This window comes from Stegostoma tigrinum, chromosome 26 (assembly GCF_030684315.1).
Source record: "Stegostoma tigrinum isolate sSteTig4 chromosome 26, sSteTig4.hap1, whole genome shotgun sequence".
Taxonomy (NCBI): domain Eukaryota; kingdom Metazoa; phylum Chordata; class Chondrichthyes; order Orectolobiformes; family Stegostomatidae; genus Stegostoma; species Stegostoma tigrinum.
Window position 1 is genome coordinate 10172563 of NC_081379.1, and position 17897 is coordinate 10190459.

The 17897-nt window shown below is 44.2% G+C and overlaps 1 protein-coding gene across 3 annotated transcripts in view; it reads right to left on the minus strand.

The window, feature by feature from the left end:
• slc7a4 (solute carrier family 7 member 4) overlaps positions 1-17897 on the minus strand; it is a 56030-nt gene that overhangs the window by 31339 nt on the left and 6794 nt on the right. Inside the window, exons 1-2 of one of the 3 annotated variants that reach the window (XM_048556649.2) lie at positions 12275-12588; positions 1681-2797 (exon numbers count right to left, since the gene is read on the minus strand). In XM_048556649.2, the coding sequence (XP_048412606.1) occupies positions 1681-2662 (982 nt within the window). In that variant the 5' untranslated portion in view covers positions 2663-2797; positions 12275-12588. Of the gene's footprint in view, positions 1-1680; positions 2798-12157; positions 12589-17897 lie in introns of those variants that run through there. The other 2 variants (XM_048556650.2, XM_048556651.2) reach the window with 2 other exon arrangements.

Consider the following 17897-nt stretch of genomic DNA (forward strand, 5'->3'; position numbering starts at 1 on the left):
CTGACTCCTACCTATAATGCACTAGGAGTGAGATGAAGTAGTTTCCATTTGCCTGGCTGAGTGCAGCGCCAACTATACTCAAGAAGACCAGCCAGGGAAAAACACAGTTAACTTGATTGGCATCACATCCATAAACATTCATTCCCTTCGCTGTCACACAGTGACAACAATCTCCAAGATGCACTGCAGCAACTTACCAAGGCTCCCTTGACAACACCTACCAAGCCTGCAACTCTTCCACCTGGAAAGAAGAGGACAACAAATGCTTGGGAACATTACTACCTGCCAAGCATCCCTCTGAGTCACTCACCATTCTTGCTCAGAACTATATCACCATTCCCTCACTCTCACTGTATAACTCCCCTCCTAACAGCACCGTGTGTATATCTACACCCAAGGGCTGATGTAGCCTAAGAAGGCAGTTCACAGCTACCTTCCAGGGCATTTACAGGTGGGCAAAAGTGCTGGTCTGCCTACATCCCATCAGTGATTTTTCATAAGTTGTATTTTTTCCAACTGATATCATAGCTACTTACATCTCTTGTTCAACTGATTTTTAATCTTGATGGCTTATAAACCATTAAAATGGTGGGGATGATGCGCCAATCCTTCTGTGCTGTATCTTTGCAATGTTAACTCTTGAGCTTCTATCATTGTTTCGTAACCACAAAGAAGCACAGATTTCTCACTTTCCTGAGGGTAATGCACATTAAAACATTCCTTCTCCAAGTCAAGGTCCAGGCCAGCAGAAGAATAAATGGAAAGGGACAACGTGAAGTATCGCGTTTAATGCTTGTACCTTGCGCAACAAACATAGAGTCGTGCAACACAGACATAGGCCCTTCAGTCCAACCAATCCACGCCTAACATAATCCCAAACTAAACAAGTCCAACCTGCCTGCTCTTGGCCCATATCTGTCCTTTGCTGTCCGTGTACTTATCCAAATGGTCTTTTAAACGCTGTAACTGTGCCCAGATCCACCATTTCCGCAGGATGTTAATTCCACACACAAACCACTCTGTGTAAAAAAATTGCTCCTCATGTCATTTTTAAACCTTGCCCCTCCCTTTAAAAATATGCCTCCTAGTCTTAAACAGAAAATAAACAAGAGGGGCAGGAGGTCATTAACTATACTTTGAGCATATGTTTTGACTCAAAAACCTGGACATTGCTCCTCTAAGCAAACAGCGTGGAAAAATAGCAAAAAAATTACTTCACTCAAACACACAATCAAGAAACACGCATGGGCCACTCAGCCCTTTGAGTCTGTACCACCATTCAATAAGATCATGGCCAATCTGATTTTGATCTCAACTCTACGTTACTGCATATCCCCAATAATCTTTCATAACATTGGTCAACGAGAATGTACCTACCTCTGCCTTAATAAGATTTGAAGATTCTGCATCCACAGCCTTTGGAGGAAGGGAGTTCCAAAATCTCACAATCCTCTGAGAGAAAAAATGTTTCATCATCTCCGCCTTAAATGGGTGACCCCTTATTTTTCTAGATTCTCCCTGAGGAAACATCCTTTTGTCATCCACCGGGTCAAGTCCCCTCAGGACCTTATAGAATTTCAGCAAACTCACCTCTGACACTTCTAAACTTCAGAGTATTCAGGCCTAGCCCTGTCTAGTCCTTCCTCATGAGGCAATCCACATAGATTTGCAAATGCTTACCACAAATAGACCCAATGGCCACGATGAATCCAGCCCAGGCGTAGCCTCTCCTGTAGAAGGCATCTGAGAGGGCTGAGTCCGGGTTCAAGCTGTGCCAGGGTACCATCAGAGTGAGGGCTGCGGAAACCAAAGTATACGCCAAGGTGGCCAGGCCCAAGGAAAGAGCCGTCGCGATAGGGACAGCCTTCTGAGGGTTCCGAGCTTCTTCGCTGGACGCAGCGATGACATCGAACCCAACGAATGCGAAGAAGCAAGTTGCTGAGCCAGCCATGATCCCTGAGAATCCAAAGGGGGAGAAGCCACCCTCCGTGGCACTGAAGTTCCTTGGATCAGCCAAGACGAACCCGAATATCAGAATAAAGAGGATCACTCCCATACTAACCACTGCAAACAGGTGGTTCATCCAGGAGGCCACTTTGGCCCCACAGGTGATGAATGCTGTGGCGACAAGTAATATGACAGCCGCTAGCATATCGGGGCTGGGGGCAAGGAGCGGCACATTCCACCTGCCAATGTACGTTTCGGTGAAATTCTGAATCTTGTGGTTGAAGATAGAGTCCAGGTAGCCACTCCAAGCTCTGGCCACAGCAGCCCCGCCGATCATGTACTCCAGGATGACGTTCCAGCCGATCAGGAAGGCCCAGATCTCGCCCACCGAGACATAGGTGAACATATAAGCGGAGCCTGTCTTTGGCACGCGGGAGCCAAACTCAGCGTAGCACAAAGCAGCCAGCAGAGATGCAAAGCCCGCAAAAATGTAGGAGAGGATGATGGCAGGGCCCGCCACATCTTTGGCAACGGTGCCCGTCAGGACATAAAGGCCGGAGCCAACCATACTGCCGAAGCCAAGCAATGTCAGGTCCAGTGTAGACAGGCACCTGTTCAGGGCGGTCTCCATCATATCTGCCTCCAGGGTCTTGACCCTGTTCAGTTTCTGGCAGAATCGAGCCAGTGAGCTACAGCCAGGTAACCTGCTCACCATTATTCCCCTTCCTGTGTCCGAGATATTCTGTCTTAAAAGTATGGGCTGGAGCTGTGGGCTTGGTTTATCTGTTTCTCATTCTACCCTCTGAAGCTGCAGAGACGTTCTCATTTCTGAAAGACGCAAATTGCAGATCTGTGCAGAACAAAATGAACAAAACAATGTCAATGTTTGAGAATGACTATCTCTAATACTAAATCTAACCTTAACCTTGACCCTAATCCTAACCCTAATCATAACCATAACCATAACCCTGACCCCGACCCTAACTTTGACCCTAATGCTAACCCTAACCTTAACCCTGATCCTGACCCTACCCTAACCCTGCCCTAACCCTAACTCTGACCCTAACACTGGCCCTAACCCTAACCCTGACCCTAATTGTAACCCTAATCCTAACCCTGACCCTAATTGTAACCTCACCCCTAACCTTGACCCTAATTGTAACCCTAACCCTAGTGTTAATTACCTTAGCAGCCCAGAAGAACCTCTGAAATAATTTTATTCACTGCATCTGTCTGATGGACAGCCTCTAGCTTAAGGGTCATGCTCAAGAGTGCTACAGCATCTTTTGGAGAGACCATGTGTCACTCTCAGTTGGCACAGTGGCCTGAAGCGTGCCATTCTCAAAGGCTGGCAAGAGAAGGAGGGGCCTCAGGCAGCAGACACCACTCGTTCACCTCAGCATCTTCCCTTTATAAACGAAGTTGAAAGCATGCAATTAATTATTGTATTGTTTCCATAAACCTTTGACAGTGTATGTACAAAAATAATTAAAGCAAAAATTAATTACTTTTAACACAAAATATTTGCTCAGTCTGTATAACACAGTTCACACTCTCCTCCTCCACAATTTTCAACCTACAGTTAAATAGTTATTGAGACCATCATCTTTGTCAGCACCACAAGCACAGTGTTCTTACTATTAATATTAATGCCCTTCCCCTTCCCTTCCCCCTACCCCTCTGTCTCCAGGCAATATCTCAAACTGCTCACAACTTCAATGTCCTGTTTATAGCATTTCTCAATGGTTTTAATACAGAAGGAGGCCATTTGGCCCATTGAGTCCATGCAGGTTTTCTTCAGAATAGGTCCACTCTCCGGTCCTCTTTTCCTAGCCTTACCTTTCTTTTCTCTTCAGGTGATATTCCTGTTTCCTTTTGAAAGCAGTGATTGACCCTTGCTTCCAGCATACTCTCAGACACTACATTACAAATTCTAACCACGGGCTGAATAAAAATGCTCTATCACATATCTTTTTTGGTTCTTCTGCCCAGCGGCTTAAATTTGTCTCCATTGGTCTTCACCCTTCAATCAATGGGAACAGTCTCTCTATTTACAAGATACACATAATCTGGAATGCCTCTCAACTGTCTGCTCTCTGTGTAGAACAACTTCAGCTCGTCTATTCTCTGTGAATGGAATTCCGTATTCCTGGAACCATTCACATAAACCATTTCCACACTTATTTCTAAACTCTCCACATCTTTCCTTATGGTATGCTGCCAGAATTGGATGTAATATTCCCTTTGAAGTCAAACCAGTGATTTATCAAAGTTCGTTCTTGTTGTCTCCTCTGTGTTTCACCCAAAGCTGAGCTTTCAGCTTCATATCAAGGCCAGCGCAAATAACATCTGCTTCCCCACTGCTAACTTCTCTCCAGCATCAGCCCATCAGTCACTGGAAGCCTCGACCAGACCCTTCACTCTTAGCATTTTGATAATGCGCAGGCCTGCTAGACCAATAGCCCTATAGTGCCCAGCAGACTCTTCTCAGTTGAATACTCTTCAACATGGAAGAGACAAAATTTCACATGAGCATGGAATGTTGAACAGCCTATATTGCACCTACTGCCCATAACGAACAGAAAAGTTGCCATAGTCTAATGTGCATTAAAAAGAGATGACAGATAGTGAATTTAACCTGACAGTCATACAATCACAGTGTCATACAGCATGGAAACAGAACCTTTGGTCCAACCAATCTGTGCTGAACATAATTCCAAACTAGACTAGTCCTGGAGACCTGCCTGCTTCTGGCCCATATCCTTCCAAACCTTTCCTATTCATGTACCCATCTAAATATCTTTTAAACATTGTAATTGTACCACGTCCACCACTTCCTTGAGCAGTTCATTCCACATGGGAACCACACTCTGTATAAACAATTTGTGTCTCATGTCTTTCTTAAATCTCTCTCCTCTCACTTTAAAAATGTGTGCCCTAGTCTTGAACTCTCCCATCCTGGGGAGAAGACAACTACCATTAACTACATCTATACCCCACAGTATTTTATAAACTTCTATCAGGTCGTTTCTCAACCTCCTACACTTCGGTGAAACATGACCCAGCCTATCCAACCTTTCTTTATAACTCAAACCTTCCATACCTGGCAACATCCCAGTTAATCTCTTCCAAACCCTCTCCAGCTTAATAATATCCTTCCTACAACTGGGTGACCAAAATTGGACACTATTCCAGAAAAGGCCTCACCAATGTTCTGCACAACCTCAACATGACTTCTCAACTCCTCTACTCAAAGGACTTAGCAATGTCCTTTTTAGCCTTTTTAGCCATCCTGTCTGTATGTGACGCAAACTGCAAAGAATTATGTGCCTGCAGCCCTTGGTCTCTCTGTTCTACAACACTGTCTAAGGCCCTACCAGTATGAAGCTGTGCTGATGACATTAATCTCTGTTGTCCATCCAACTAAGCTAACTGAACCCTCTGAAGATCCATCCTGACAACCAGCTCTTTAGGCTTTTGCATTGGAAATGAGGTGCGACTATATAAAAGTGTTCACGGCAAAAAAACAATTAAATGTATTTAATGGCATAAATGTACAAGCAAAGGTGAACACTTTCACAAAGACAATGCCCTTTAGAAGTCATATTTTGTGCATTAGCAGACCTTTTAGAATGTAAACTGCTAAAAACAATTAACTTCAAAGTGCTTTTCAGTACTTACTTTGTCCCGGTTTGCATGTTATCCATCAGATCAATCATAGGAATGATTTGGATAATGTTTAAAGTGATTTGCATTCATGAAGTCATCCTTCAGTTTCGGTCAAGATACCTCAATCCTTTCACCTCGTTGGGTAGCTAAATCTTTCCCACAATAAAATACAACATTGCATAGAAACTCAGAGATTTTCCTGAAGAAGGATCCCAACCTGAACTTTTCTGCTCCTCTGATGCTGCCTGGCCCACCATGTTCCTCCAGCTCCACACTGTGTTATTGCATGGAAACTGCTCACTTTTAGCTTCTGGCAAGCAATGTGAAAGGCAAATTGTAAATTGGCTCCACTTAGAGGAGGATTTCTGTAGAGTCAGAGAGATCTGCAGCTGAGCAAAAGACCCCGTTGGCCCACTGTGTCTGCACCAATCAAAAATGACTACCTAAATGTTCATATATCATTTGTCAACATTTAGCCCATTATCTTGAATGTCTTGGCATTGCAAGTAGATATCGACATGCTTCTTAAATATTTCAAGGATTTCTGTCACTCCAACCCTTACAGGGAGTGAATCCCAGACTCCCCCCACCCTCCAGGTATAAACTTTTCTCCGCGCATTTCTTTAATCGCCTGCCCCTTTACCTTAAATTGAGATAGTTCTGAAGACTATGGAGATCGAACGGAATGGGGAAAAAGTGGGAAGAGGGTACTGATTTGGACAATCAGCCATGATTATACTGAATGGCAATGGAGGCTTGATGGGCCAAATGGCCAACTCCTTCTCCCTGTTTCTGTGTTTCGACGTTGGCTAACCCTGGTTAAAATATTCACCCCACCTCTCCATTGACCTGCGTTGCAACAGCATAGAATGTTGCCTGCTATCAAGTTTGGGTTCGTCTTGGTCTGTGGAGAGCAGCTACTCCCTGAATACATCACTGATAAACTCACGACAATGGTCCTGATGCTGAGAAGCATTTAGATGTTGACGGGGCTGCTTCTCCCAGCCGGAGAATCCAGATCTTTCAGGATGAGAATTTGGCTCTTTAAGGCTGAGAAGAGGAGTAATATCTTCACGCAAAAACTCATGAATCTTCAGATTTCTCTGCCCTCATTGCCCTGCGAATGCTCAGTCTTTAAGCATATTCAAGACAGAGGTTATTACATTTTTGAGCAATAAAGGAATAAAGCTAAAGCACAGATCAAGCAGGAGGGTAGAATGACGTAGAATGTCAGTCATCAGATCTTACTAACACAGCAAGATCCAGGGAATTTTCTGCCCTGATCCTGTTCATATTTCTTATGCTCTTATGCTAACAATTGAGCAGTAGCTGGTGCACTTTCTGCTCACGTGATCCTCTGAGGATTTGTTATCCTCCATCTGTCAGCTAGCACATCTCCTTCTCCTCGAATGATATAGTCAGACATTAAGTGATTGCAGTAATGTATTGCAGTGCCGACTCCAACTTGATTTGCTGGCCATCAGTAAGCTGCATTCACAGCCCTGCACCCCCCTTTCCTGTATCCCACCCACCATCCTGATCCCTTGCATGCCCAAGCGCAGTGATGGTGGCTTAGCGGTTTGATCTGGCCTGGTGCAGAGACCATCTCCTTCAACACCCCCTACCCCATCCCACATCCCAGCCAACCCATAGAGCACCAGAGCAAAACAACAAGGTGCCGTATCAGACCATCCTCTGCAAAAACAGAACACAGTCAACATTACTGAGCTGGCTGCTGTTGGGTATATCAGATTTTATGCATGCTGTGGAGGTGCCAGTAGTGGACTGGCGTGGACAAAGTCTGAAATCACCTGACATCAGGTTATACCCTAGAAACAATAGGAACTGCAGATGCTGGAGAATCCGAGATAACAAGGTGTAGAGCTGGATGACCACAGCAGGCCAAGCAGCATCAGAGGAGCAGGAAGGCTGAAGTTTTGGGCACTTTTCTGAAGAAGGATCTAGATCCAAAACGTCAGCCTTCCTGCTCCTATGATGCGGCTTGGCCTGCTGAGGTCATCCAGCTCTTCACCTTGTTATCTCAGGTTATACTCTAACAGGTTTATTTGAAATCACAAGCTTTCGGAATGTAGCCCCTTCACCTATCTCTAACAAAATTGAAAAGCCAGATTAAGGAGACAAGAATATTCAAACTCATTTCAATGGTGAACAAGTGCAGCTACCCTGGTCTCCTCCGCAACTTTAACTGGGCAAGTGAACTGCTTTTGGAGTGAGTGAACATGGGGCCCAATTGTACCTGCTTGCTATCTGAAAGAAATGAGATGAGTGAGGGTCGAGGAAAACCCACCCCAGGCATACCTTCCAGTGCTGGGCAATCACAGCGTAGCTAACAAATGAAAGCAGACAAATGGGCAACATTAAGGTTCGTGAAGTCTTTCCTCAAGTCTCTCTCAGTCTCAAGATGTAAAGACTCATTGTAGAATCGGGACAAGAAGGACTCCTCAGTGTAGAATCTGGACAAGACATATGGGAACACCAACACCTGCAAGTTCCCCTCCAAGTCACTCACCATCCTGACTTGGAAATATATCGCCATTCCTTCATTGTCACCGGGTCAAAATCTTGCAATTCCCTCCCTGATGGCATTGTGGGTCAACCCACAGCAGGAGGAATGCAAGAAGGTAGCTCACCACCATCTTCTCAAGGGGCAACTAGGGATGAGCAAGAAATACTGGCCCAGACAGCGACACCAACATCCCACAAAATGAATAGAAAGGAAAAGAGGGGATTATACCCTTCGGAACCAAAGCAATCTACTGTCCCTTGTTTCAGACAGGATTAGAGGACAGGGAAAGCTCAGACAGTCCATCGCGTCCATCTTATATTACCCCATCATGAGCATATGCTACTGAAGACATATTCTTGCATGGCCACATACAATGTGCCGTAATAGGTGTCGTGCAATGTATGTGTCTGTTGGAGTGAATTGAGATAAGGGTTGTTCTCCTGGGAGACAGCTCCCAGGTTCACTCACAGCAACAAATGGCCTTTTTGGGGTGGGGGGAGGGGCATGAAAAAATGGCAAGAGGTATAAATTACATCAGCTGCATTATTGGCTTGGAGGAATTTCTCTGTTATGTATATAACAGTCACAGGCTGCAAATCAAGATGATTATCATGATAAACTTCCTGAGGCTGATGGTCCACTTGGCACTTTAAGAAGTGAATTGGCCCTTTAAGATATTTTTTCTGTTATTATCCCTCTACCCTATAGAGGCCCCAGGGGCAATATCAATGCACCTTGCTGAAGAGACATGTTACTAAAGCTTTGAGAAACAAGTTCACCTATGTCAACAAATTCAGGACCCTTTTCTCCTGGAGTCCATGTTGTTGCGGTTGTTTAAAATTTGGCCTTTGTGCATTTGTCCTGTCTCTCTGTTTGGCATATTTTAAGTTCAGTATTACCAATATCACTTTGGAACAGACCACTCCATCTCCTCTTCCATACCTGCATTTGTACAGAGAACAAAACCTTCCTACCTACCCAGGTAAGTGGTGAAGGGGATGAATGGCCCAGCCCTGAGGCAAACCACATCCTCTCCATTCAGCAATCAACCTTAGAATCCCTACTGTGTGAAGCAGGACAGTCAGCCCGCACTGATCCACTGGAGAGTTTCCTGACCAGATCCATCCCCGCATTTCCCATGCCTAACCTGCACATATTTGAAATGTGGGAGGACACCCACACAGACACAAGGAGAACATGCAAGCTCCACATAGTCAATCATCCAAGGGTGTAACTGAACCTGGATCCCTGGCGCTGAGAGACCGCAGTGCAACCATTGACTCTCTATTACTGTACCTATAACTATGTTCTAGAGTATTGCCACTGAAGTGCAAACTTTATCTCCGCTTTCTCTCTACACAGATGCTGCCAGACCTGTTGAATTTCACCAGCAATTTACGTTTTTGTTTGCTTCAGACCCCCAGCGCCCACAGTTCCTTGTTTTATCTCAACATGTAATCACAGCAAAGGGCTCTTGAAATGCAATGGCAATATCCCGAGCTCAAAACCAGGAAGTTCGCGTTTAACTCCCCACTGCTCCAGGGGTGTACAATAGCATCTCTGAAGAGGCTAATTAGAAAATACCTATAATCTAGCGAGTTTTGAGAAGATTTGTAGCTCAGGTTGGGGTTCTGGATGTGAGTTTGCTCGCTGAGCTGGAAGGTTCATTTTCAGATGTTTCGTCACCATTCTAGGTAACATCATCAGTGAGCATCCAACAAAGTGCTGGTGTTATGTCCCGTTTTCTATTTATCTGGTTAGGTCTCCTTGGGTTGGTGATGTCATTTCCTGTGTTGGTGAAGTCATTTCCTGTTCTTTTTCTCAGGGGATGGTAGATTGGCTCCAAATCAATGTGTTTGTTGATGGAGTTCCGGTTGGAATGCCATGCTTCTAGGAATTCTCATGCATGTTTCTGTTTGGCTTGTCCTAGGATGGGTGTGATGTCCCAATCAAAGTGGTGTCCTTCCTCATCTGTATGTAAGGATACGAGTGATAGTGGGTCATGTCGTTTTGTGGCTAGTTGATGTTCATGTATCCTGGTGGCTAGCTTTCTGCCTGTTTGTCCAATGTAGTGTTTGTCACAGTTCTTGCAAGGTATTTTGTAGATGACGTTTGTTTTGTTTGTTGTCTGTAGAGGGTCTTCTAAGTTCATTAGCTGCTGTTTTAGTGTGTTGGTGGGTTTGTGGGCTACCCTGATGCCAAGGGGTCCGAGTAGTCTGGCAGTCATTTTGGAAATGTCTTTGATGTAGGGGAGAGTGGTTATGGTTTCTGAGCCCGTTTTGTCTGTTTGTTTGGGTTTATTGCTGAGAAATCGGCGGACTGTGTTCATAGGGTACCCATTCTTTTTGAATACGCTGTATAGGTGATTTTCCTCTGCTCTGCGTAGTTCCTCTGTGCTGCAGTGTGTGGTGGCTCGTTGGAATAATGTTCAAATTCAGCTTCGTTTGTGGGTGTTGGGATGGTTGCTCCTGTAGTTCAGTATTTGGTCCGTATGTGTTGTTTTCCTGTAGACGCTGGTTTGAAGTTCCCCATTGGCTGTTCGCTCTACTGTGACATCTAGGAATGGCAGTGTGTTGAATACCTATAATCCTGGGATAGGATGGTATTCGCCCCGAAAAAATAAGTAAATACCATTTTTGTTTTAAAAACTTAAACTTTCCAAATATTTTGATAGATCTGGGCTGAGCTGAGAAATGGCAGATGGAGTTCAACCTGGATAAATGCGAAGTGATGCATTTTGGAAGGTCGAACTTAAATGCTGAATATAGGATTAAAGGTAGGATTCTCGGCCGTGTGGAGGAACAGCAGGATCTTTGTGTTCAAGTGCATAGCTCCCTCAAAGTTGCCACCCAGGTGGATAAGGTTGTTAAGAAAGCATATGGTGTTTTGGCTTTCATTAATAGGGGGATCGAATTTAAGAGCCGCGAGGTTATGCTGCAGCTCTACAAAACCCTGGCGAGACCACACTTGGAATATTGAGTCCAGTTCTGGTCGACCTATTATAGGAAAGATGTGGAGGCTTTGGAGAAGGTGCAAAGGAGGTTTACCAGGATGCTGCCTGGACTGGAGGGCTTGTCTTACGAGGAGAGGTTGACAGAGCTTGGACTTTTCTCTCTGGAGAGAAGGAGGAAGAGAGGCGACCTGATCGAGGTGTATAAGGTAATGAGAGGCATGGATAGAGTCGATAGCCAGAGACTTTTCCCAAGGGCAGGATTGACTGCCACGAGGGGTCATAGTTTTAAGGTGTCAGAGGGAGGTTCTTCACCCAGCGAGTTGTGAGCACATGGAATAGTTTACCAGTGGTAGTCGTGGAAGCAGTCATTAGTGACATTTAAGTGACTGCTGGACATGCACATGGACAGCAGTGAATTGAGGGGAATGTAGGTTAGGTTATTTTATTTTTGGATTAGGATTATTCCACGACACAACACCGTGGGCCGAAGGGCCTGTACTGTGCTGTACTTTTCTATGTTCTATCGCCAACCTCAACGGAGACAATTTTAAAAAAAATAAGTTATTAAACGCTTTCCAAGGCAAACTCTGGTATCCAGTTCACAGTTGGAGGACTCATAACAAACAGGCAATATTTGTGAGAATGAGGAACTAAGGTAACTGAAAGACTTCCCATAATGTACACGTAGCTTAACGCAAAGTGTCTGCCACACACGGAATATATCTGTGTATAATTGATACATTTGCGCACAACAGATACACTTGTAACAATCGGGCCGGATGATGAATGCCTGATGCATCGTATCGCCGGTGATAACGCACTGGTGTCAATTTCATGTCGTATCAACGAACCCATTTGCAATTTCATCTCCGGCTACTTTCTGGTTTAAAGAAACAAGGGTGTCTAAATAAATAACAAAAAAAACCTCGTACGACCTTAAAATTCCTATCTCGGCTCAATAAAATGCAGCAAAAGGGTGGGGAGTGGGGTTGGGGATAGAGGACAAAACTGAAGCCTCACAAACCAACCCCCTTCCCAACAAAAAAGATTTCAAATTGTACCTTCGCATCCAAAGCAGAGAGTCAAATCTGTCAACACGAAAGAAAATTCCGGCGGAACCCAGCTCCGCTTCGTCGAAAAGATGATGAAAGGCTCAAGGGAGGGGAAGGGATACTCACATAGATCATTCTGTACCAGGGAGACGGCAAGAGATGAGGTGGGGTCAGTGAAGGGTGATCTGAAACACAGCCAGGCAGGTGGGTGAAGGGTACTGCTGATGCTGCCGGGGATAACGCACGGGTTAGCACCTGCTGTCCTGGTTACTGTGATATTTCTCCGTTTCTCTGCTGACCTCTCTCTGTCTCTCTCTCTCTCTCTCTCTCTCCCCCTCCTTCTCTCTGATCACACTGACGTCAGGCAGCACCGAGCCGCAGGTCGAGAGAAGGAAACGCAGAGAAGGGGAGAGAGAAAATGGACAGATGGTGATAGTGGGAAGAAAGAGGCGAAGAGGTGTGAGGATATGGCATGTGGTAGGAGCCAAGGACAGAGCTTTTGGGAGGTCAACATGTACTCGGCAGCGTGGGGCGCCAGATCGGGAATTTAACAGACTTTGAGAATTCAGGGAAGCCGATTAAAAAGGCTCTCGGTTTGTTCTGGTTCTCTGTGCTGCAGTAAAACCACCGAACTAACTAAATCAAAAGTACTATATTGCCCAATGCACACAGTAAAGACAACATCCCATGAGAAAGAGTTAAAGACACGACAGAGCGGCTAAATGCAAAATGAATGCAAGCAAATTAATCAAACGTGAACTCCTATAGAGGTTATATTTCCAGGAGTAAGTAATTTTGGCTCCAGGAATTGTTCACGTTGACACTTGATGTTGCCCTCCCCCAGACTCCACCAACCACCGCTCCCCCAAACCCCGACACACACACACACGTGACATCCAGCCCTCTATTGTTAGCTTGTTGCAAATTTGACTTCTGGCTGTATTACTTTAGCCTTTAAGACAATATTTTTCAATTGATAGTTGCTGTAATAGAAAAAAAGCTTAACTGTTTATTTGCATCTTTACAACGTGTTATCTTAAAGCAGGATTGACACTGGGGATTGGACAGAAATTGCTGAAGCAATTAAAAATAAAACACTGTGGAAGATGAAGATCTGAAATAAGATCAGAAAGTGCTGAAGAAACTCAACAGGTCTAGCAACATCTGTGAAGAGAGAAACAAAGTTAACGTTTTGAGACCAGGAGATAATCTTTGGAACCAAGATAGAACTTTTTGGAAAAGCTCAGCAGGTCTGACAGCATCTGTGAAGAAAAAAATCAGATTTAACGTTTCAGGTCTAGAGACCCTTCCACAAAACAGGAGTAATTTTGAGATAACAAAGTGTAGAGCTGGATGGACACAGCAGGCCGAGCAGCATCTTAGGAGCACAAAAGGTGACGTTTCAGGCCTACACCCTTCATCAGACCGAAATGTCAGCTTTTGTGCTCCTAAGATGCTGCTTGGCCTGCTGTGTTCATCCAGCTCTACATTTTGTTATCTCAGAATCTCCAGCATCTGCAGTTCCCATTATCTCAGAGTAATTTTGATCTTCTTTGGAACTTGCTAAAGCAAGGTGAGAATCAATGGCATGAATTGGATCTTAACTCAACATTATAATTTGGAAAGCTGTGTTGCGGTATAAATTACCAGAAGGGTAAATCGATTACAATGTGGTGAGAGCAACAGGACATCTAGAAGGACCTTAACCTTTTTCCCACTGTGACCCCTTCTGAGGCTTGAAAGTTATCATGACCCCTCTGAGAACCACCAGAGGGCGTGGGTTAGAGTGGGGAGTACAATTGTTACAACTCTGTCAAAGTTCCATGAAGGTCATTACTGCTGCAGAGCTCATGACCCCAAAATGTAACTTAAGATATGGCAGGGGAACTCAGCGTGCAGTATATGAGAAGTGCTAGACATTCCTGGTAGTCTGGATGATCACGTGCAGGAAATGTTGCTGATTTGGTGCTTGAGGGCTGGGCTTTGGAGCTTGAGTGTCACCTGGACTCACAGCAGTTATGTGGACAGCATGCAGTCACTTTACAGCATAGGAAACCGCAGTCAGGGAAGGAATGTACTGCCATTCAGTACAGCAACAGAATGCATTTCACTCAAGAATATTTTATTTTCGGTGGATTCTCTGGGGAGTGCAGCCAGAGACCAGCTACCTGAGGTGGGGTGAGAAAGAGAGGACCAGGTTGAATGGTAGAAGACTCAATAATCAGGGGTACAGACAGGTGTTTCTGCAGACATGACTCCACAGCTGTGTGTTGTCTCCCCAGGCTCCAGGATTTCACTGAACAGCAACAGGGCCTTCTGAAGGCATCATCAGAAGAGTGATGGTTCACATTGGAACCTATGAGTGGGAAAAGGGATGAGGTCCTGCAGCAAGAAGTCAGGAAGCTAGGCAACTGATTAGTAAGGAGGACTTTGAAGGATTTATTCTCTAGATTGCTCCTGGTGCCATGTGCTGTATGAATAGCAGAACATAACAGATAAACGTGTGGCAGAAAGAGGGAGGAATATTGCTACTATGTAGGACCCTGAGAGTACCAAGGATCAGGGGACTTTGGTGAGCATGCCCACTGGTCCCTTAAAGTAGCAGGACAGGCAGCTAAAGTGATTATTAAGGCAGGTGGGATACTTATTTTTTATTAACCAAGGCACATAGTTAGGAGCATCGAGGTTATGCTGGAACTGTGTAATCATTGTTTTGGCCACAGCTAGAATATTATGGGCTGTCATAGTTTAGATGTGATAGCCCCCAAGAGGGTGCAGAGCTCAGGATGTTGCTTGAGCTAGAAAGCTTTAGTTATGAAGAGATTGGACAGTCTTAGGTTGCTTTCCTTCAAGCAGAGAGATCAAGAAGGACATGATTCAGATGTACAAAATTATGCAGGGCATAGACAGGAAGAAATGTTTCTCTTAGTGGAGGGATCAATGACCTGAGTCATAGATTTAAGGTAAGAGAAAGGAGGTTTAGAGGGGACGTGAGGAAAAATGTTTCCACACAGAGAATGTTCGGAATCTGGAGCCCAATCCCTGTAAGAGTGGTAGAAGCAGAAATGCAAATAACATTAAGAAGCATTTAGATGTGCCCTTATGGTGTTAAGTCATATAAGGCTCTGCACAAATACTGGAAAGCAGCATAAAAATAGTTAGGTTGTTGTTTTTGACTAGTGCAGCCTTTTTCTGTGATGTGGACCTCTATGACTGTTATGAATCTATGGATGTCTGGGTCAGCTCCTGAGGAAGGTAGAACCTATATAAGTCTGATAGATTGAACCTGAGCTGAAATGGCACCAACGTCCTTGTGGTGATGGGTTTGCTTGTGCTGTTGTTGAGGGTTTAAACTAATTTGACAGGGGAAAGGAGTAAGGTGTGATGATGCACAGATAAATGAAGAAAAGCAAGTCAGTCTGGATGGCAGAATATATAAGTTCAAGTTAAGGCAAGAAGGGAGCATGGTAAGGCTGGATGGCATTCATTTTAATGCAAGGAGACCCGTGAACAAGGTAGGGAAGTTGACAGTGCCAATTAAACTTGGAGCATGATATTGTTATCACAGAGACACAGTTGTGGGAGGAATGGTGCTGGCAGCTCAATATTCTGGAGTATAGAACTTCTGGCAAGGCAAGGAGGAGTGTAACAGAGGAGATGGTGTTGCAATATTGATTAAGGAGTCAATTGCTGTAACAAGGAGGACTGATGGCTTAGAAGGTTCCTCAGTTGATGTCACATGGCTGTAACTTAAAAACAAAAAGAGCCAATCAGATTGTTGGGAATATATTGTAGACCTCCAAACACCTGGGGAGAAACAGAAGGGCAGGTGCATGGGCAAATTCCAGAAAAGTATAAAAATATTTGGGCGTTTTAACTTCCTGAAACTTAACTGGGCTAGACAAAGTGTGAAAGGCATAAAAGATGTGAAATTCTTAAAAGATTTCTTTACCAGCATGTATAAAGTCCTACAAGATGCAGTTAGTGCTGAACCTAATTTTAAGGGACAAAACCTGGTGAGTGGCAGGTGTTTCAATGGAGATGTATTTCAGTGAGTGACCATAACTCAGTAAGATTTAAAGTAGTGATGGAAAATGACAAAGATGGATCAGAAATAAGGGTTCAGAACTGGAGGAAGGTTGATTTTTTTTAATGATAAACAGGATCTGGTCGGGGTGGACTGAAATTAACTCCTTATAGGGAAAATCTATATCAGAAATGGGGTTTTAATCAAAAAGAAAAATAATGAGGGTGGTAGGTCAACCTGTATGTGTAAAACTGAAGGGTGGGAACAACAAATCCAGAGAGCCATTGCTGCTCAAGGATGTGCAGGATTGAATATTGAATATAGGGAGGCTCATGGTAGCTACCAAAGGTTTGAAACACCTGGAATATAGAAAATGCAGAAGTTACTTAAACGTAAATTGGGAGAGTAAAGAGAATGCATGAGAAAACACTAGTGGATAAAACAAAGGTAAATTCAAATGAATTTTATAAATATTCTAGGGCAAGAGGATAACAAGGGAAACAGTAGGGTCCATTTAGGATCAAAATGGCAAACTGTGTGTGAAACCAAAAGGCATAGGTAAGGTTTTAAATGAGTGCTGTGCATCTGCATTGACTATAGAATGTAGGCATGGAAATCCAGAGAGGATATGCATAAACAAAATAGAATTGGGGAGGTGGTAAGTATTTGTGGTTTTAGAGGGTTAAAATTTGGAATAAATACTCTGACCTAGATAAAATGTACACCAGTTGGGATGTAGAAGAAAAGTGAGGAAATTACAGGGGCTCTGACATTAAATTTCAAATCTTGTTTGACTACAGGAGTGGTCCCAAAGACTGGAGGATAGTTAATGGGTTACCATGACTAATGAAAGGTAAAAAAAACTGAAAGAGCTGTAGATGCTGTCAGAAACAAAAACAAAAACAGAAATTGCTGGAAAAACTCAGCAGGTCTGGCAACATGAGAGAAAGCAGAGTTAATTTTTCAGGTTCAGTGACCCATCTTCAGAACTGATAGTAGCGTGGAAAATGTTGGTTTTTATGCAGAAGGTAGAGTCGGGCGGGGGGGGGGAGCGGGATAAGGAGGAAGTGATAGTTGGAGGTGAGGGTAAAGAGAGAGAAAAACAATTAGATAGACAAATGAGTGGATAATGGTAGGGCTAGAAGTATGAATAGATGCAAATAGTAACTATGGTGGCTACCAATGCATTGTGCATAATTGCAAACCATGTGATAGTAAGACCTGGTGTGGGGTGTAGGGATATTGTAGGGAAGGTGCTCAAGTCCTAAAATTGTTAGACTCAATATTCAGTTCAGAAGGCTGCAAAGTTGCCAAGCAGAAAATGAGGTGCTGTTCTTCCAGCTTGCGCTGAGCTTTGGTAGAGCACTGCAGCAAGCCTGAGACAGAGATATTGGCCATTGAACATGGTAGTGTGTTGAAATGACAGGCAACTGGAAGCTCAGCAGAAACCCAATTTTGCAGAACATTTACACTCTTGTCTGAAAAAAAATGACACTGAGCTTGCTCCTCAAAGGGTCAGTGCTGATTTGATGGGCTGAATGGTCTCCTTCCACAATGCTGGGATTCTATGAAAGTAAGAGCCCATGGGGACCAAGGCAACTTGACAAACTGGATCCAAAATTGACTTACTGATAATAGGCAGAAGGTGATGTTGAAGGTTGCAGTGACAAAGCTTGTGCCCAATTAAATACTGTGCAATTTGGTGCTGGGTCCCTTGTGGTT